General features: G+C 48.2%; 2 protein-coding genes across 5 annotated transcripts; one reads left to right on the forward strand and one right to left on the reverse strand.

Annotated features, from left to right (window-relative positions):
* Positions 1-1,299: 1,299 nt before the first annotated feature.
* Positions 1,300-15,036, reverse strand: LOC149747068 (uncharacterized). Of its 4 annotated transcripts, none has more exons than XM_089899183.1 (4): positions 14,691-15,036; positions 13,663-13,773; positions 13,166-13,324; positions 1,300-6,181 (listed from the first exon to the last, which is right to left on the reverse strand). In XM_089899183.1, the coding sequence occupies exon 4, from the start codon at positions 6,090-6,092 to the stop codon at positions 5,145-5,147; it is 948 nt and encodes a 315-aa protein (XP_089755309.1). In that variant the 5' UTR covers positions 6,093-6,181; positions 13,166-13,324; positions 13,663-13,773; positions 14,691-15,036; the 3' UTR covers positions 1,300-5,144. The 4 variants fall into 4 exon arrangements, with proteins under 4 accessions (XP_089755309.1, XP_089755308.1, XP_089755312.1 ...); XM_089899182.1 differs by having other exon boundaries at positions 14,640-15,036; XM_089899186.1 differs by lacking the exon at positions 14,691-15,036 and adding an exon at positions 13,865-14,627.
* SNAI2 (snail family transcriptional repressor 2) lies at positions 15,030-18,900 on the forward strand. The gene is made up of 3 exons (XM_022556799.3): positions 15,030-15,248; positions 15,937-16,482; positions 17,404-18,900. Exons 1-3 carry the CDS (start codon positions 15,170-15,172, stop codon positions 17,583-17,585), a joined length of 807 nt encoding a protein of 268 aa, XP_022412507.1. The 5' UTR covers positions 15,030-15,169; the 3' UTR covers positions 17,586-18,900.
* The last annotated feature ends 2,468 nt before the right edge of the window (positions 18,901-21,368 follow it).

Here is a 21,368-nt window from a genome sequence, read left to right on the forward strand (position 1 = left end):
CAGGCCCCAGTCATTGAACCCAGGAGAGCAGAGGGAAGACGTTTTCCTTTCCCTGCCCTCTGCACAAAGAGCCCCCTACAGATGCCCACGAAGTGAGAAAGGTGTTTTTAAAATGGTGACATGATTATCAAGTGATCAAACTCAGTATCACTAATGAGACAAACGGGTGTTATATCTCCTGATTTGCTGCCATTGGACGGCTGCAAATCCCCTCTGCAGCACTCCTACCAAAAATGTTCTCATGTCAATGCATAGATGCCGCATGAGCTGCTAAGTATCAGGACGGAGTGAGGTGTTTAGAGTAAAATGACCGATGAAAACGTTGGCACCAAATAAATCTTCCTAAGTGGACAAAATGTCTCAGGGAAATAAGATCATAAGTAACTGTGGCTCAGTTGAGAAAGTGAAAGACAAGGCTCCAGGAAGCAGGGAAACACAGCAGATTTTAAAAGCACATTTTAAAATCACAGCAGATTTTCTCTTCCTGTGCACAGAAAACCTGAGATGCCTGGTTCCTCCCTGACCTCTTCGAGTGGACGCTCAGAGCTAGCGAGAGGCTGCCTGCCGGGCTATAGTCCTCAGAAAGCCCACTGAATAAAACGTATTTCTCAACTTTTAGGTTGTGCTTTTTTTTTTTTTTCAGTTGACGTATCTAAACGTCCAGTTTTCACCAAGACATTTTAAGACACACAAAGGAACAGGACACTCTGTCCCACACACGGCAAAATTAACAGTTGGCAAAGTTATAGCAGAGGAACACCAGCTTGAAGGAACAGACACCTTAGAACAGATTGTTTTCAAGTGCACGTGGAATAGTCGCAGAGTAGACAGACCGTAGACTCGGCCATAAACCAAGTCCTAATAAAGGTAAAAGGACTGAAATCACACAAAGCATATTCTCTGACCACAATGGAGTTAAATTAGAAATCAAAAAGCGAAGGTAATTTAGGGAAAGCACAAATATTTGGAGATCAAACAATAGATTGCTAAAGAGCACACACCACACACAGGTGAACGAACTGACAACGTAGATCTGAATGAAAGCACAACATACCAGCATTTATGATAAACAGCTGAAACAGGGCTTAGCTTTCTAATCTAGCTTTAAATGCCCACATTAGAAAAGAAGAGTGTTCCCAAAGCAGTGATCTAAGCTGTTCCCCGTTAGCATATTGATGAATGGCTAAATAATTTGTTGTATCCTTACAGTGAAATATTATCTGGCCATAAAAAGGAATGAAGTACTGACACAGGCTACGGGACTGATGAACCTCCGAGACAGTTATGTGAAGTGACAGAAGCAAATACAAGAGTCAGCATATGGTGTGGTTCCCTGTCTACGAAATGCCCACGAAAGGAAAACTTAAGAGACAGAAAGCAGATTGGAGGTTGCCTGGAGCCGTGGGTGCAGGCAAGAGCACGAGAGACCTTACTGGGAGTGTGGAAATGCTGTAAGCAAGCCTGATTTCTGGCGGAGGCTGCAGCACTCAGCAAGATTATTAAAAGTCCTTGAATGGCTGAATTTTATGAGATGTAAAATATATACCTCAATAAAACTCTTTTTTTAAAAAAGCAAAAACTACATGCATCTATGGAAAGATGGAAAATACCTACAACCTCCCTTCTAGGTATCTCCTTCCAAAAATATTTCTCAAGAAAAAGAGGAAAAAAAGTAGTTGTGTTGGCAGTGATTCGTTTACTCCCTTGAGGACTTTATGATGGTAAGGCAGATTAAAAAAAAAATTGATTAGTGAAACAACAGACTTACCAAAAGAAAGAGAAAACTACAGCATGGTAGAAAACTCAAATCTACCCAAATGTCTGCCTGGTAGATTCTACTGTCATTCTTTGTACAAAATAATAAACAGCAAGAGAATCAAAATCTCAAAATCCTCAAATAATCCCATCACCTCCTGCTGCACAGGGGGTCTGCCCACCCCCCCAGCTCCTCACTATGCTCACACCCCACACCACGGAGAGGACACTATGGCATGGAGACCCCTCTCCACAATCACCAACCCAAGCTTGCCCCCTCTGATTATAACCCCCATCCCTTCAACTTCTTACCCATTTGACTCCCTAGACCTGTTCTTAAATCTTAAAAGACTTCAATGTATCAAGTCCTCTGAGTTTTCCTTCCATCAGCCTTGTCATTTCTTTACCCTTTAACTGAATTGAACTGGTTCATTGTATCAATAAAATATTCACTGTTAGTTAAGAGTATGTTTAGCTTGATGTATTAAAAATATAAACAACACCACAGGTGTTTATTTCTCTCTATCTGACTAGTAAACAAACAAACAAAAAAGACAACTGTAAGTTACTAAAAAAGAGAGAGAAAAAAACCCTGTCAACATAGAATTACATGCACAGCATGAATGCCATTCAAACTAGAGTAGATGAATTGCATTGAAAAGAATAAAATATCTGGGAATAAGTTTAACTAACAAGGTAAAAGAGCTGTACAATGAGAACTATAAGACACTGATGAAAGAAATTGAAAGACATTCCATGTCCATGGATTAGGAGAATTAATACTGTTAAAATGCCCATATTATCCAAAGCAATCTATAGATTCAGTGCAATTAATATCAAAATTCCAATGGCTTTCTTCACAGGAAGAGAAAAAACAATCGTAAAATTTGTATGGAACCACAAAAGACCCTGAATAGCTAAAGCAATCCTGAGAAAGAAGAACAAAGCTTGCAGTATCACACTCCTTGATTTCAAACCATATTCTAGATATATAGTAATCAAAACAACATGGCATTGGCATAAAAAAACAGACATATATATCAATGGAACAGAGTAAAGAGTCCAGAAATAAACACATGCATATATGGTCAATTAATTTATGAAAGAGAAACCAAGAATGTACAATGGGGTAAGAACAGCCTCTTCAATGAGTGATGCTGGGAAGACATCTCTCACAGACAGAATGTCCAACAACACAGAGAAACAAACGCAGGTGGAAGTGAGAAGTCGGGGTGGTGGCTTTTACTTTTTATTTTTAATCAAGCTAGCCTGCTGGAAAGGTGGCTTATTTCTAAACATAAGACCATTTTATAGTTTATCGAAATGTCAACATACGTATTTACACACAAATTTTCCTCCAATGCCGTACCATTTATCTCAGAATATAGATGATCCTTTCAGGACAATGGCCCTAGACTCGGCCTCATCTGCAGCTTTTTCTTCTGTCCCTTCCCCCAACACAGGGGCCTCTTTTGGTTTTTGGATGTTCAGTCTGCTCCCTGCCACTTATTAGTCCTTCCAGAATGTCCTCCTCCCCTTCCCTGTCTCACTTAGCTGGCACCCCTCAACCCTCTGAACTCAGTTCAAAAATCACCTCAGCAGAGAAGTGTCTCCACTCCCAAGAAGGTCTGATTTCCTGCTAAATAATCTTGTAGCATCCTTCACCCACCACAACTGCCCTCAACTGTAGTTCATGCTTTAGGGGCAAGAGATACCCCTCCCGCTCTAAACCGTAAGCCCCATGAGATCAGGGATCCATCAGCTCTGCTCTCTGCTCCCCACTGTTCACACCTGGCCCTGCACATGCTGGCCATCAAACCCATAGTTGTTGAATAAGTAAGGAACTAATATATCCATCAAGCTTTCTAAAGCCCCACACACCTCTTCATGTAGAATGTATAAATTCCATCCTTGAAAGTAAGAGCAAAGGGGAAATTAAATTTATCCCTCCCTTACCCCCTCCACCTTATTTATTACAGTGTAAGAAATTCTATTCCAGCAATGCATTCAGGGCTGTAACACCTCCAGCCCCAATAAATAGGACTAATAATTGAATCATAGACTAACCGTATTATTTGAGACTTTGGCAGGTATCGTTGTTATGTTTGGAAGACTTAGCTTGACCAGCAATGTATCCAAATCCGTGGATGAGTCATGTCGTAACAAGGATCTGCTGTACTGTTCATATTTGGCTGGGAAATGACAGAGGTCTCCATAGCTTTCCTTGGCTCAGATCCACCGCCCTCTTGTGCAGTAAGAAAAACACCAACCTGAGAACCCAAGGCAGTAGGAGTGGAGGCAGGACCTTATTTAAAAGAAGCCCCAGAATTACTTCTACCACAGCCTGTCAGAAGATGCTTCAAAACAAAACAAAACAAAACCAAAAGTAACCCAGGGTCACCCTAGAGTCATGGCACCAAAAGGTCAATGATCGTGTTTCTAAAACAAAACTGCTGTTGCTGGATTTTTGAACGGCCAGCGTAGTTCCTTTTAAAAATGTTTTTATAACAAAAAATGATGTCATTTTTAAGCGTGCTGCACTGTGAGCTCTAACAACAGCAGTGGTTGTTCATTCGACTGCTCCGTAGCAGGTCTCACGGTAGGAGAAGCATAGGGTGTGTCAGACTAACTGGATTCGAGTCTTGCCTACGGGACCAATGGGTTGTTGGGCAACCCATGTGCAAAATGGGTTTTATCCTGACTTTATCAGGATGAGATTAAAGGGATTGGAGAGGATTCAACAAAATAAAACCTGCTGAATTGCTTCCACAATATCTAGCTCATGGTAATCACTTAATAAAGGATCTTCCTTGTTATTACTGCTATGTGCTGAATACTATGCGAGCACCTTACATGCACCATCTCAAGTCCTTACAACAACTCTGAGAGATAATCATCAATATTCCCATTTCACCAAAGAGTAAATGGGAATTAAACAACTAGCTCGAGGCCACTCAGCTAGTATGTACACTAGTCATTATTCAGATCCAGACCTACTGAACTTCAGAGTCCGCAGTCATTTTTGAACTCAAAAACTGCATAATTTAATGGGCACTCAGGCTGGGTCATATTATCCTTTATTACACGCTTAACCAGTCTGCATGAGGGCTATTATTGTCTGATTTCCAAATACTTGTAGGTCAATAAATGGTCATTCTGCTAACATGCAATATACAAACCAGTAGACTTAAAACAGCGGCCATGTGTATGAAGTCTAGTTCTCAATGTCATCAGCTGTGAAGTAGTAAAATATACCCGTCCTAGAGAGTTGTTAGGAGATTTAAATAAGATCCACAAATATAGTCAGTGCAGTTCTTGGCTAAAGGTAGGCACTCAGTAAGTGCTTATTAAAAAAAAGAATACATATGCATGTATATATACACAGGTTCTTATAAGGATATAAAATCCATAAGAAAGAAAGAGAAAGAATGAAAGAAGGAAGGAAGGAAAGGAAGGAAGGAAGAAAGAGAAAGAAAGAAAGGGAGAAGGGGAGAGAGATAGGGAGGGATGGAGGGAAGAGGGAAGGAAGGAAGGAAGCAAGGAGGGAAGGAGGGAGGGAAGAAAGGAAGGAAGGAAGGAAGGGAGAGAGGGAGGAAGGGAAAGAAAGAGAGAAAGAAAAGAAGGAAGGAAGAAAGAAAGAAAGAGAGAAAGAAAGAAAGAAAAAAGAAAGAAGGAAAGAAAGAAAGAAAGAAAGAAAGAAAGAAAGAAAGAAAGAAAGAAAGAAGGAAAAAAAGAAAGAAAAAGAAAGGAAGGAAGGAAGAAAGAAAGAAAGAAGGAAGGAAGGAAGGAAAGATAGGGAGGGATAGAGGGAGGAGGGAAGGAAGGAAGGAGGGACGGCAGGTGGGACTCAGGGCCCTGGGCTCTGTCCATCTTGGCACTGAATCACCAGGAGTTGCCTGCTGGCGGGAGGGATGCCTCCAGGTGTCTGTTTGCATCAAGGACCAGAAGCCTCCAGGGAACAGAGAACCGAAGGGTGCAAACCTGCAGGCGCTGGTGCAGTGCATTGGAGGAAAGCCCATCTGGTGCTGGGCACCGCGTGTGTCAGCTGCTTGTCCTCTGAGCAGCCCCCGCGCCCTCACCTCTCGGGCCTGGGTCAAGGGCATGGAAAACGGGAGGCTGCGGGGAACCCCAGGCCTGGGGCTGCTGTGTCCAATGCTGTGTCGTCTGTGCAGCGGAGACGAGGCCAGGTTCGGGGCTGGGACTGGGGGAGGCTGGACGCCGTCTAACGGGACGCGTCTGGCTCGGACAGGAGGGGAGCTGGAGGCATCCAGGAAGTTTCGCCATGGCTTCCACAACCTGCGGGCGTGATCAGCGGCCTCGGTGGACACTGGAGGCATGGACACGGCCACCAAGACGGAGACGCAAGAAGGCGCCCCAGGACTCCGGGCAGGAGCTGGGCTCCCCAAGAGGAAGCCTGTCTACACAGCTGGAGAGACAAAGCAGGAGAACCACTCTTCAAGTGCTTCTATTCAAACCCCTTTTTCTCCCCAAGCTGACACAGCTTAAGAAAATATACTCCCCCCAAAAAACAAAGGGTTATAATGAATCGTCTTTAATCATCCTTTTCAAGTCAAAAACTGAGCTTTTGCTCACCCTAACGTGCCAGCGATCACGCTGACACTTCGTTTGAACGGTTCATCTGCCTGAGCTGATTGTGGGTGTATCTGGTGAAATCTCCTGAAAACATACCAATTCACATGTTCTCATGGGAAAATGACGATGAGCACAACATTTCCTATAATTTCCAGATTATTACTTTTTAGTTCACTTTGGAATCCATTGACTCACTGCTGATGGAAATGGCCAACATTTCTATTCCAAGTACAAAGAAAGAAAAAAAAATGCAGCAAAATCCCACCCTCAGAAGACAACACACAGTACATAGCTTCCAAACTTGTTCTCTGCCATCAGCTGAGCGGTGCATTTAAGTTCCCTGTACCGCCCTTCAGTGGCTGGGTTTCCACTCCCTGTGGGAGGGGTCCCACCCCCCGGCTCCTCCAGGGAAGGCCTCCCTGGGCTCTGTCCTGCGGACCTTCCATGCACGGCACCCATCCTCTTCCGTCCGACACTTAATCCTGGGGCATCACCCATGTTGATTTTCAACATTGTTGTGTCAAGTCAGGGCCTTCCCTGGGGCTCAGGGTGACCTTCTTCCAGTGCAGAGTCTCTATCCTGACACATGGGTGGCTTGGATCCGTGTTGTGGGAACGACGTGGACCACTGGCTCTGAGCCCTCCCGTTTCAGGGGGCCTCGCCTCAGCCTGTGTGTTTAAAGATCGTGGCTCCCAGGGACCTGTATCCTTTTTCTTCCTTACAGCAACTTGACAAACCCTGACCCTCATCTTTGGAAATGAGGGAGATTTGTGCTGTACCTGGGGAAGTCAGCACGGTTGCAGGTGCCCGACGGTCCCCCTAGGAGGGACTGGGCGGAGGGGGGTCCCGTCGATGGGAGGATGCGCCCCGGCTCACGTGGCCAGTGGCTGTTCCTGTAAAGGTGCAGGTTTGTCGGGTGCTTTGTGGCGGGAAGCGGGACCACGCCCACACCTCTGCGACCACCCTCATCCCCACGTTCGCTGACACCAGGGAGTATCACCAACTGGGGGACCCACCAGGCCGTTTCCAGAGCTCCCCCAATGCAGCTTAGAGCCAAGGGGAGCCACCTTTCAGTCGACCACAAAGAGAAAACCGAGCGTCGGGGGAACCAGGTTGAACTGTGGTCCTTCTTGTGTAAGTTCTCCCTCAGGTGGAGGATGTTCCAGTGTGTGGGATCCAAGTCTCCCTTTGCACTTTGGTCTAAAACTACTGAAACCAAGACATCCTGTACCTTCTGTCCTCCCCTTTCCATGAGTGAGGGTCTCTCCTGGGGTGGAGGATGCATTTGCCATTGTAAGCGGAACCTGCTGTCTCCCACAGTCTCCGCGAAGCACGGGGACATCTGTCCTGATGTACAGGAGGGGAAGGATGAAACCAACATTAACTATGCAGGGGATGCCCGTGCAGAGGCACTAAACTGGACCGCTTCCGGGATGGAGAAGGCAGCAGAGGCCAGGACACTAATTTCACCAGAGTTTGGAAGTAGAGAACGGTTCCTTCTTTCTACTTTGACGCCTTTAGAGGCTTTCGAGGAGAGTCTGCAAAGGCTGCTGGCTTACATTTCCCAGCAGAAGGTGGCCTGTCCCCCAGCGCCGTGGAGGCTGCCTGCCAGGGCTTTACCCCGGGAAGCAGTAGGGTCAGACCTCATCCCCTGTGAGGCTGAGAAGGTTCACACCTCTTCTCGCCTTCCCGGCCAGAGTCAGAGGGCGCGCACGGCCCCCCATGACCGAGGCTCTGCCCTGACGCTGAGTCTCCGCCTCAGCTTCCTCTCTAGCCTCAGTTCCCGTCACCCTTTCGAAGCACAGCTCCTGGTTCTGGGTCATCACTCAGTATCAACAACGTAATTCCAAAGGTTTGACACAACGTGGCGTCTCGGGATTACTCTCACGCCCTTGACGTCCACCCATAATCACCTTAGAACGGTTGCGCAGTGCCTCTGCCTCGTGATGTATCCCCCCCAGTAGAGTCCGGGTCCGTGTGGCTGCCCTGGGAGTGCAAGGCAGAACCCCGCCCACCCGGCTCCTAAGAGGCCTTAGGCTTCTTCAATCAGCTGATGGTCTCTAGCCGCCGGCAGAGTCGCAGTAAGGAGGCTCCAGTGTTAATACCAGTTAATAACAGATGCTAGCACTCTCCTGCTGCCCGTGAACTGGGCCACCACCTGCCCTGGCAGCGGGCGACGGGGACCGGTCATTCCGTAGCGCCAGCGAGAGGTTTACACCCGAGGTCTGAAGGTGATGAGTGAGCACCACGGGGCTTACTTCCCATTATGACGCTGGCTTTCAGATTAGACTTTTGCTTTTAAACGCAGGTCACAGAGCACGTTTAGAAAAGATTGCTCTGCCCTTGGTATGTGTGTGTTTCTTTTGAAACAGGTATAACTTAAGAAAATGTCTACTTTGAAAAAATCACAGCATATGAAATGAGGTTTCCATCCGGGCAAAATAGTTGGTCAGCAGTGGATCCAAGTGCCCACAAGGCTCTACGTGCCTTTCCCAGGGGCTTGCAAACAGTGTGCCCGGGTCTTCCTGGCTGGCGACGGCCACCGTCCTGGCACAGAGGACAGGTGTCAGGGAAGCTGGCGGGACCCTCATGTCAACCGCGTGATCTGACAGACGCGTGTTTCTGGGAAATGGCTCGCCGGGAGGTGGGCCCAGATCTCAATTAAGGGAGAAAATCATAAGCAGAGCATGATTTAGACTTTGCTTCTCTAATCATCTTGAAAAGTCTGCTCTTTGAAAGGATTTGGCGTGAATATCCAGGTGGATGTCTGGGCGACTCGGGTCCGGGGCTAAGCCAGGGCATCTGGGCACAGGGGCGGGCGGGCAGCAACACTCACATACTGCCCCCTCCCTGCTCAGTATGTCAGTGACACCGGCACTGATCCAGGACCTGAGCACCTGGAAGGCATTCTGCGGACCTACTGTGTGCTCTGCGGGGCCAGGGTGGGTGCTCAGGGGACTCGGGGAGCTCCCCCTCCGGCTCCCCAAGCCTGTCTGTCTGCCGCCGCCTCTGCTAGGGACAACTTCAGCCCCCAGAGCCGGTAGACCCTCGTTCCCCAGCTGCGTCTGCACTCCCACCAGGCCCCCACTGGAGCCAGCGCCTGGACCCCTTCAGGCGTGGACACCGTGGGGTCCTCGGCCAGACCCGGGAGCGGGGCTCACACCTCCTCAACTGCTCTGCGCTTGGGGGTCCGGAGCAGCTCCGCCTCCCTCAGGAGCCCAGGGCCTCCCAGTCCGTCCCTCTCCAGGCCCACCCGCCAGGCTCCCCCACTTCTCCTGTGGCCTGGCTGGCACTGGGCTGTGGTCAGAAGCCTCCCCGGGGACCCAGGGTTTCTTACAGGCTCCCACTGGGAGCCCGGCTCCCTGTTGTCCCCGAGGAAGCACCTCAGTCCTTCCAGTAAGCAGGTGTAGACCAACCTGCCCACGCGTGTACAAGGAAGCCATGTCCATGACACAGCAGCGCCCCACGCTGGGGGCAAGGCAGGAGTGTCACTCCTGTGCGCGCACACTTACGCAGAAAAAGAGGACTTCCCGGTTGTAGGGCACCCCCATTATAGCTGGAAACACTGTTTCTTTACGGGTGGGCTTATTTCCCCAACAAAGTTCCATTAAAGACTGGAGTCCCTTCCAGTCACTTCCAGTTTTGAAAGCCACGTGGTGCTTATAAGATAAGAATAACGATCAGTGTTGTCTCCTTTTTGGGCAAAGACCACGGCAGCTCCTTAGCTAAGTGCTCAGGACTCTGGTCCAATGTCTTCCCAGAAGCCACACCCAAGGCCTGGGGTAAATGATATCAAGTTTGAAATGAAGCAACTGTGCCCCCGGTGTTACTTAGGAAAAAAGGGAGACGCACAGCGCAGACTGTGGTGGGTGGAACGGACACAGGAAGATGATAAATAGGAAGATTATAAACATTCCCTAGGGAGGAAGACTGTGGGAAGATACTCTTCGTGCTCTGCAGCTGGTAATGAGCCTGACTCAGTCCTGTGATAGAAATGGTTACAACCGAGCAGTGGAATAGGTAGGGCTTGAACTTAAGCACATTAGAGATGAGTGCCCCCCCCCGCCCCAGTTCCCTATTAGCAGTGTGATCTGACCCCTGCATCTCCATCTCCTCACTTGCCCTTGCAGGGCTGGCTACTTTGGGGAATAACTGAGCCATGCGTGTGCAGTGCCCAGCACGGTGGGCAGCTCACATGGAACCTTCTAGAACCGCGGCCTGTATGTCACCCTCCACTCCACAGACTGCCTGGCCTCAGGGTCTCGCCCACTTAGCAGACCAGGTGGGTAGTGGAGTGCCCAGCCGTGAAGGAGGACGCACAGTGGGAATCCGCCCCATCGTGGCTATTGATGCCCTGGGATGCTCGTTCCCGCCTTTGAGCCTCTGCCTGTGGGTCATCAGGGGCCCAGCGAACAACCATCCGAGGTGCCCCTGAGTTTCCAATGCGATGCTTTCCTCACGATGGCCCAGACTGATGAAAGTCTTCCCCCCTCGCTCACCATCCTTTAAACGGCATAGTGCGTTTGTAAATATCACCTGCGTTTCTACAAACACAAATTAAGTCACTGATAATTAAGAACAGATTAAAAACTCAGGGTTTAAATAATGTTCGCCTGAAATTGGGGCAACAGCAAAATGAAGTTCGGTTCAGGCCCTGGGTGTGCGGACCAAGCGTCCACCTTCCCCGAGGTGGCAGCCTTGTCAGAGAATTATGGAAAAGGAGGATCAGAAAGGAAACCGGGCGTCTTCCCAACTCCACCAATAGATGTCTCTCTGCGCCCACAGATCCTGGAGCCCCAGCGTGCTCTCTGCTGTCCTTCCTGCTCCTCTAACTGCCCCGTCCACAGGTACGGATAGGACGCTGCGGGCGTGGATGTCTTTGACCTTGAATGGCACATTAAGTGCAGTGCAGCCACCAGAGGTAAAGGGAGTTCGAAAACCGTGCCTTGAGACGAGGTGCTGCATACAAGTTATTCGACACAAAATATTCAATACATCTCATTAAAAGCTGCTCCCGCGTTCAGCAAGGTTTTGTGTTCGGTGTTAGATGTGCGCCCCTTCTGACCTCACCGCATTGGAGCCAGGCGAACACACACAGAACCCGCGGCTGTGAGACACCGAGGAAGAACGAGCGCCGTCACACCATACAGCACACCCTGACAGCTTGCCTTCACACACACACACACACACACACACACACGCTCATGCTGACCTCGCTGAGCAGACATACGTGTGTACATGAGTTTTATCCACATCCCCAGAGGATGTCATGGAGCTCAGAACCTATTAGCAGAACCCTACACCCACTCTGATCATTTCCCCTTCTGCACTGGGAAATACTTTTCCCCATATCATTGGAAAAGAAATAAGGGAAGAGTATCGAACATAATTTACAGACAGAGATACCCAGGTACCCAAGGAAATACTTATTTCTCTTTCAGGGGCTGGGTGAATTTATCTGAAGCTGAGTTAAATTATGAATTAGGACTACAAATGCATACACATCTGTGTACAAACACAGGTACGTGCCGAACCGTGAGCGGCCTCACGCCTTTGTCATTCAAACTTCAAAGTTCCATATCACAGCCACTTTGTTACTATCTAAATAGTTCAGAAATTAGCTAGGCACGATCATATTCTCCAGAGAGCACAGTCAAACCAACGACATTCCATGACTGCATATCTTTCAAGGGAGATTATCCCTCCCCCGCCTGCTCCAGGGTGCCGGCCACAGCCTGAAGCCAGAAGACACACGACCATCTCAGGAGCCCGTTCTCTGCCTCAGCCCAGCGTGGTGTCCTCTGGTGCCGGACTTGTTTCCTAAACTCAGTCAGATCTGCACTGCTTCCCACATACCTACGTACCTACATGTACACAAATCCCTGTGCAAAGTAAACAAACCGGAGGTGCGTTCCCGAACCTCATGATTCTAATTTATTCCCCAATCCGGCAAGGCAAGAATATGTCTTTCATGGAAAAGACGGGGTCCGGGAGAAGTCCCACCAGCACGGGGAGCCTGCGGGGAAGGGCTGGCCCTACCGTGGGGTCACAGACCTGTCCTTTACAAAGCTGTCTACAAGTCACCCCTGTCAGCATCTTCGGGAAACAGAGCAAAGAAGAGACTGTCAGGTAAGTCACATCAGGGCCCATCCTAATAGCCTTCCCGACAATTAAGGAACGAGATCACGTGGGCTTCCAAGGTCCCACGTGCCCCACAGACCACAGGGAAGGCGCGGCCCCCCCCGGCGGGCTCAGTCGCAGGGAGGGGTATTTTTAAGGGCCCACTTCCTCCAGGAGAACGATGATCCTGGGGGGAGTCGGGCCCGGGAGCCTAGAAGCTGCCCCCAGGCTGTCCTTTCTCTCCTCACGTGTCTGCTCCATGAAGGGCTGACATGTGCCCCTTGCTGGGGGCCTTACCTGTGCCCCCAGCTCCCCACACACAAACTGAGGGCCCAGTAACATCTCAGCCCCAGTGTCTTTCCTCGCTCCTCCCAAGGGTCTGAGCCGTCCACCCAGGACTGCTTTCTTGCAGAACAAAACCCACTTGGGTGTGTGCTGCCCCAGTGACACATTTAAGCCCAGGGTCCATGCCTGGGCCAGAGCGCCTTTAGCCAGTGACCGAGGCCAGATGCTGGCCAACAGGAGGGGACCCTTCACAGTTGTGGCAGAGCCCCGCAGCGGGTTCCTTGTTAGGGGGTCCTGTTCTTTGGGGGGGGTGTCCCGGCGGCCTGCCTCCATCCTTCCATCCTCACTGCCTCGCCTGGCGCCGCTGGCCCCTGGGTGGGTGTGTGAGCGGAGCACCTGTGACCTGACTCACCTGAGTGCGGCCCCGCCTCACGGGGCCCGCAGACCTGCGTAAGGATGCTCCTCAGATGGTCCTGACACCCCTACTCCCCGCCAGTGGGTGCGGGAACGCTTCCCGACTCTGCCTGGTGTCCGCGCGATGAGCGTCTGTAACCCAGCTTCCAGGGGGTTCCTAGCGGAGTGAATTGCTGCTCAGCTTTTAAAATGGATTCTTCGAATACACAACTTTAATCGGTTATCTCGTGCTGTAATTACCAGCAAACAAACACCAGATGCCCTTCGCAGCCTCAGTGTTGTGTGCAGGCTCTACCTGCAGCTCAGTGAGGACGGGAGAGCACGTGGCATCTGCGTTTTCCCGAGGGGGTCGCGTCTCTAACACAAGTGCTTCTGCAGGAGCCGGCTGGGAAGGGCGAGGAGGGCCCCTGCCCCAACAAACCAGGCCCGGATCTGAAGCAGCCCTCCCCAAAGCAGAGGCTCAGAAACGGTGCTGTGAGGGACCCTCCAGTTTACCGTTTGTGGAGAAATCTGAGGCATATTCACATTTTCCTGGCGCCTACGAACACCGCTCCTTTTAACGTAAAGATTCATCTAAATTCCTTTCTCTGGCGTTTAAACTAGTGACTGTTGGGAGAGAAAAAAGAAGGGGGGGGATCATTGAAAATGGGTTCCTGCATCGGAAGCGCCCCCCCCACCCCGTACACGGCTGCCTCACCCCGAGATTAAGAAGTTATGCGGCCTGCCATGCGCTTCCCTCTTACAAGTCTTGACTTCACACTGTTATTTTTTCACTTTTTTTTTTTCTCCTGGCACCTGTTCGAATCAGGAGTAGGGTGGTCTGATTGCAAATTTGTTCCTTCCTTAATCTCTAAGCAAAAGGTGGGGAGAAAATCTGGAAGGGACAGAGATGTTTGAAAATACGGTTGAAATGTCATTTTTACAATGAGCCACCTTAGCGTATTTTCAGATTGAATACCATACACAAAATCAAGGTATTTTTGCTGGTTACTAGACCAGCTTAAAAGCTTAACCAAGCAGTACTCATGAAAGCACCCTTTCTTTAAAAGCACCATGCAGCGGAGCAGCAGACATGAAGTTTGATGACTTTATACTGAAAGAAACAGCACCATATAAAAGCAGGTAAATGTTTGAAACAATTGTCTCTAAGGGCCCATTCACGCTTTTTTTTTTTCCATAAAAAAATATAGTGATGCATGAAAAGATACAAGCCCTCGTCAGATGCCTTTGTGGAGATGTTAAGATTCACCCATCCTTCCCTCTCATCCCTGCGGTGCCCCCGCTTCTCCCCGAACGCGGGTCCTTCAGGGGCTACAAAGCGCTTCTTTCAGGCACCGAGGCTAACATGGTGACACGGTCGCTCCATTTCCCGAGGAAGCGCCGCGTCCGGCTCGGCAGAGCCTCCGAGACGCGAAGCGCATCCTCAGCGCGAGGGCCCGGGAAGCCCCCTACGGGGCCCGCCGCTCACTCACTGGGGCTTTGTCCTCGCCGCTACCTTCCCTTTTCAAAAGCCAGGAGCGAACCTTTCCGTCCCTGGGCTAGCCGGACCTCTCCAGGGCCCGGGGGCCGGCCTCCCCGGCCAGCGCGGAGCCCACATCTGGAAGCCAGGCCCGGCCAGGCGGACCCGGCGCGCCCGGAGCACGGACGCCCGGCTTAGCGCTCAAGAAGGAAAATGACTTCTCCTGAAAAGACTCGAGCACTTTTTTCCTCTCCACTGAAATCCGGGGCACAGCCCGTTTGGAACCAGAATAACTTAGTCTGACAACAGATTCTTCCTCTGTTCACAGCTGTCCCAGAGGGAGGAGCTGAAATCTGAACCTCTCGGCTGTGATTGGACCCTTCTCGCAAAAGAGAGGAAAAAAAGGCCTCCCCGCCGCCACCGCGGGCTCAGTCCGCGAGGAGCCCGCGACCTGGCGGCGCCGCACGCGCACCTGCCGGGGCCGCGATGCTGTAGGACCGCGCGTCCCGCGCCCCGCGCCCCGCGCCCCGCGCCGCCGCCAGGATGCCGCGCTCATTCCTGGTCAAGAAGCATTTCAACGCCTCCAAGAAGCCCAACTACAGCGAGCTAGACACACACACAGGTAAAGGGGGGGCCCGATGTCTGCATCTCCATCTATCTATAAATAGGTAAATGCAGGGGCGCGCGTCCGCTCAGCTTCTGTTACAAAAGAGCTGGAGACCGAGCTGTTTGCCTCGAAACAGGGTCGCGAAAGAGCGGTCATTCCTCTGATCATCCAGGCTCAGGTTTAATTCAAAACTTTCAAACTCTGAACTGGCTAGGAGAACTTCCTTGGGCTCGTCCATCGTCCTGTTCCAAAGCGTGTACATACTTGCATAATGAGTTCGTGGAGGGTGGGTGAAGCGCTGCGTAAACGTTGAATTACTGCTTTTTCCCCCATGTAATAAGGCTCCTTTCCTGCAGAAAGCGGCGTGATTTACGCCGATCTTTGTACTCACAGGCGTAAGCCCTGCGACCAGCCCACGCATAAAATGGAAGAGAGCTTTTCTGTATCTCTAAAAAGAGTGGGTAGGTTTTCCCCTCGCTGGGCTGCGCTCGCTGACCGCAGTGTGCCGGGGACACAGATGTGCCTTAAGGACAGTGGCCGCGAGCAGCAACGGTGGAAAAGAAATGTCCTCCCAACGCCTGCGCCTCTTACAGAGTCTGTCTTCTCATAAGCACGCCCCGCGCGTGTTGCCAAGCAGCTTCTTCGTGCGTTTTTGAAGCTACGTTTCAGCTCACTCTCCTCTCCCCTCCTCTCTCCTCCCCAGTGATTATCTCCCCGTATCTCTATGAGGGCTACCCCGTGCCTGTCATCCCCCAGCCGGAGATCCTCAGCTCGGGAGCCTACAGCCCCATCACCGTGTGGACCACAGCAGCTCCCTTCCACGCCCCGCTGCCCACCGGCCTCTCTCCTCTGTCGGGATACCCCTCATCCTTGGGGCGAGTGAGCCCCCCTCCGCCATCTGACACCTCTTCCAAGGACCACAGCGGCTCCGAAAGCCCCATTAGCGATGAAGAGGAAAGATTACAATCCAAGCTTTCAGACCCCCATGCCATCGAAGCTGAAAAGTTTCAGTGCAATTTATGCAGTAAAACCTATTCGACCTTCTCTGGGCTGGGCAAACACAAGCAGCTGCACTGTGACGCCCAGTCAAGGAAGTCTTTCAGCTGCAAATACTGTGACAAGGAGTATGTGAGCCTGGGCGCCCTCAAGATGCACATCCGGACCCACACGTTACCTTGTGTCTGCAAGATCTGCGGCAAGGCGTTCTCCAGACCCTGGTTACTTCAAGGGCACATTAGAACTCACACTGGTAAGAGAAAACCTAGTCAGGGATGTTACTGATGGACCGAAGGAAGCTCTGGGCTGGCTGTTGGATTTGCATTAAGTGGCGACACAGGGCCTTTAATGATGGATGATCATTTTTAGCTACTGCCTGACGACTCGAAAAATCGTCAGAGCACCAAGGGCTCCATTGCTTGCTAACACCCTCTGCTCCCGGGACCGCAAACAAGCTTGTAGACTTTGGAAAGTAGATCCAGGAGGTTTGGTCTCAAAGATCAGTTAGCAAAACAGGAAAGATGTGCTTGAATGTGTGTTCTGTGAAATGGCTCCCAATAATCAGCAAGTACAATCGGTGCTATCCCAGTCAATTGATCAGGGAGACAGAGAGATGAAGGTGTTGGGTTTTGGTTTTGGATGGTTTCATTCTTGCCGTGCTATCTCTCGCCCCGCAGCAAGCTGGATGGTTAGAGCTGAATCTGCTTTCCGTTGTTTGCTTTTGTTTTGTTTTTGCTTCCGAATTTTCTATTCCTAGCACAAAATTACCCTTCAGGGAGTCGAGGCATTTATCCAGGCTTTGTCATAGCACGAAAGGAGGGAAAAGGGGAAAGGTTGGGAAATTTGGGGAGGAGCTGACCGTTAGCTGCACCTGCTGAAGCAGAGAGCCTTGACAAGTGAAGCCCTGGGACGACAGGAATTACTTCTGCGTGACTGGTGGCAGGAATCATATTCTTAAATTTGATTTTTTTTTTAATGCAACAGTCACATTTGTCTTAAAGGGCCAGACATTAAAACAAGTATCTATTCTGGAGGGTTTGAATCAAGTTTGGCTGTTTCTCATGTTTTGGGCTAAATGTGGTGGCTGCTCATAAACGTTATCTGGCTTTGCGTTTCCTCTGAAAACACTGATTGTCTTTCTTTCTCCCCCCGCCTCCCCCGTCCCACCCCCCAGGGGAGAAGCCTTTCTCCTGCTCTCACTGCAGCAGGGCCTTTGCAGACAGGTCAAATCTGAGGGCTCATCTGCAGACACACTCGGACGTCAAGAAATACCAGTGCAAGAACTGCTCCAAAACCTTCTCCCGAATGTCTCTTCTGCACAAACACGAGGAATCGGGCTGCTGTGTGGCACACTGAGTGACACAACCCATGTTTACTCAAGCAGAAGGCATTTCTTCACTCCGCCTCCGAATGACAAGTAAAAGTCCAAAGGCATTTTCTCTTGTGCTTACCGACCAAAGAATATGTATACACACACACACACACACACACACGCACACGCACACACACACACAGAGCTTCAAGAGCACGGGCATCTATGTGTGTCAAGTTAATCCTTTCCATGTGAAGTTTAAAATTACTATATATTTACTGACAGCTAGATGGAGAGGATAAAAGACAAGAATCTTTCTCTTCAGAAATGAAGCAAAAGGCACATTGTGCTTCTTTTCTTACTAAGAAAGAATTCAAAGATTTACATCGCTGCCAAATCGTTTCACTGAAAAGAACAGTGTTGCCTTGTAACGGAATTTGTAATAGAATTTCCTATAGGAAGAGAATCTGCCAGACCCTATCTCAGGTGCCTTATAAAGTATTCCAAGTTTACTTTATTACATGTCTGATGTCAGGTCACCATCCTTGAGCTAAAGCCTGTTTTGATTACTGGTCATACTTTAAACTGTGTTTTTAAGGGAGGGAGGGAGGGGGAGAGAGGGGGGAGAGAGGAAGAAAGAACAAGAAGAAAAAACACAGGAGAATGTATTAAAAGTGGGGTTTTTTGTTCTTTTTTTTTTTTTTTTTTGCCAATAAATAGTATGTGCCTTGGGGGAGACGGGAAAGACTAGCTTTGAACATTCCTGGTGCATATGCTCCATGTCATACTTTTTTAAAGAATTTTTGATGATTTTCTAAAAATTTTAATTTTTTTAAATTTTAATGATTTTCTAACGATGGGAATAAGTGCAACAAAGGATTTTTAGAAACTCTGTGATGTACTTAAACTATTTTAAACGCATACAAGAAATGCAATCCACACAGCACTCTTTGCAACTGCCTTTTTAATTAATTGTATAGTTGATGAGTCCATGTAAATTTGTGTTTATTTTTATATGATTGAATGAGTTTTGTATGAAAGTGAGAAGTTGTCTATAGCTAATGCCTATAAACAACCTGAAGACTTGTGAAATTCACGTTTCTTTTTTAAAAAACAATTTTCAAGGTTCTTTTTTACAATAAACATTTTTGATTTAAAATCTATCGTTTGTATACTTTCAGAGACTTTGCTTACTTCATGATTAGTACCACCAAAGAGCTGCATGAAGAACTGTTTCTTTTGTTAATAAGAGAAAAAGTGAATAGTGTTCATTATGCATGTGGAGTGTCGTTTTATGTGTTTGATTATAGCAAAGCAATCGGTCAGTATTTTTTCTTTACTCTTAAGATAATACTGTTACATTCAGAAAGACAACATCCTAATGGGAGTTTGTTAGCGTTATCTCTTTAACAAAAATCATGCTTTCTGAGTGCTAAAAATATTCACCTTATTAATAGTCAAGAATAGTTTTCAAAAATTTTTCTTCTTGATGACTTGACTGTTTTGGCTTTATGAAATCAGATTACAATTACTCGTCGTAATCAGTGCTTGTCACATAGGCCACTAGAACAGTTTAAGGATTTTAAAAGAAATATTTAATGATATATAAGAAGAAAAATAGAACTTCTGCTTGAAAAGATCAGGAAAAAATGGATTTATTATAAATTATACAAGTTGGAAGATTAAACTGTGCAAAGAAACCCCACGTCTAGTGGGATGAGATAAGCTGCAGTCTGAGCGGTGCGGAGCTAAGTTTCCCTTTATGGTATTTTGAAGAGGCACCACCCACACCCAATGTGCACTGAATCAAACAGGGCAGGACCAGCCAGACCACATACAAGCACATGCTTACCAAACGCCATGGACGAACTCACAAGTCAAGATGTTAACCAAGTGTCGCAGGCACTGTGACAACCACCAAGCTGTGTGTTTAAACCCAAACTCCAAACCTGTGGTGTGGTTATTTCTGCTACTATTAATCACTTCTCTCTGGTTTGCTCAGAACTTGGAGAATTATTTTTCCTTCTAATGTTCTTATGATGCAAATAAAAGCTAGAACTAGTATCTCAAAGATGTTAGCAATACCAATATATTCCCTTAATGTTCACACACATTCCACTATGTGTTACATTTAAATTTTAGTCAACATATATAAGGAGTGTGCATGTGACTAAAAAAAACCCACTCAATTTAATAGTCTATGTTTAATTCTTTTCATATCTCAGGATATATATCTCAAAGACAAAATTATTTGGAGAGCAATTTATAAATGTAAAAGAAATGGCTGGTAGCTTGTCTGGGACAATCTAAAGTCAAAAAAAGACAGCTTTAGTTAGTGTATATGGCATATAAATGATACCTGGAAGTTTGCAGGCCAGGTAATATGTAGAAATATCCCACAAGGGACACGTATGGGTGAGTCACATCCCTGCAGACATCTGGTTCGTCCTCCCAGGAACCACATCAGCCCACTTTCCTTTCCTCATCAGTAGAGCTACAGGCAAGTCGTTTCTTAGTGTCCAAAACGCAAACAGATAATTTTCTAAAGGGAAAAGTCTGTTCTTTCGTTTAATTTCCTAGTGAAGCATTAGTGGTAATATTTTTGCAATATATTTCTGCTTTGTCCTCACCATTCTCACTTCATTCATGATTTAAATATTCTACTTTCATTAAGGTCACATGAGCTTGAATTACGGGACATCAATCAGATACTAAGATTTTCTATAAATACAGCTCAGTCATTTTTTAGATCTTTTAGCATTTTTACAAGGTCTTTGACTACACGTCCTCTAATACATAAGACGTGGCTCAGATGACACATACTTTGAATACTTTTCCAAATTCACTCTTTCTGAGAGATTTATATCATTTATAATGTGGTGCTTATCTCACTGCGTGGCAGTTTTGTTCTTTTTTTTTTAAAGATTTAATTTTTTATTTATTTTTGGCTGTGTTGGGTCTTTGTTGCTGTGCATGGGATTTCTCTAGTTGCGGCAAGTGGGGGCTGCTCTTCGTTACGATGCGCGGGTTTCTCACTGCGGTGGCTTCTCTTGTTGTGGAGCACGGGCTCTAGGCGTGTGGGCTTCAGTAGTTGTGGCACGTGGGCTCAGTAGTTGTGGTGCATGGGCTTAATCACTCCACGGCATGTGGGATCTTCCCGGACCAGGGATCGGACCCGTGTCCCCTGCATTGGCAGGCGGATTCTTAACCACTGTGCCACCAGGGAAGTCCCGAATAGGAATTTTTTTTTTCTTTTTTTTTTTTGCGGTATGCGGGCCTCTCACTGTTGTGGCCTCTCCCGTTGTGGAGCACAGGCTCCGGACCTGCAGGCTCAGCGGCCATGGCTCACGTGCCCAGCCGCTCCACGGCACGTGGGATCTTCCCGGACCGGGGCACAAACCCACGTCCCCTGCATCGGCAGGCAGACTCTCAACCAGTGTGCCACCAGGGAAGCCCTAGACAGAACATCTTAAAGCATAAATTCCCAGTAACCAGCACATCTGCTGGAACACAGACATCAACACATGTTTGTTGAATGAATAAATGAATAAAGTAATAGAAATTGGTGACGAATAGCCTGCAGACCTCAGATACTTTAACATATTCCCCTTTAGTGCAAAGAGTCTTGATAGTTTTTGAGAGCTCCTCTAAGCAAATATGCTGGTGTGTCTTCTAACTTAGTGATGACACCCTCCTGCCAATAGGGAGGATGCTCCAAACAGTGAATAAAGGGCAAATGCAGCGCACATGGACCAGGTTTGATAGACATTCTGAGAGCCTGAGCTTTGGAAACTGTGGTTTTAGTAATAGGGACGTGCTCTAATAAG

This window comes from Delphinapterus leucas, chromosome 17, assembly GCF_059928025.1.
Source record: "Delphinapterus leucas isolate spDelLeu-1000000601 "Yukka" chromosome 17, BTC_Dleu_Yukka2, whole genome shotgun sequence".
Classification (NCBI taxonomy): Eukaryota; Metazoa; Chordata; class Mammalia; order Artiodactyla; family Monodontidae; genus Delphinapterus; species Delphinapterus leucas.

Coding starts and splice junctions, on each gene's coding strand:
- LOC149747068 (XM_089899183.1), bottom strand. CDS start 6,092: ATGCCTCCAGTGTCCACCGAGGCCGCTGATCACGCCCGCAGGTTGTGG.
- SNAI2 (XM_022556799.3), top strand. CDS start 15,170: ATGCCGCGCTCATTCCTGGTCAAGAAGCATTTCAACGCCTCCAAGAAG. Junction 15,249..15,936: donor CGAGCTAGACACACACACAG/GTAAAGGGGGGG, acceptor TCTCCTCCCCAG/TGATTATCTCCCCGTATCTC. Junction 16,483..17,403: donor GCACATTAGAACTCACACTG/GTAAGAGAAAAC, acceptor CCCACCCCCCAG/GGGAGAAGCCTTTCTCCTGC.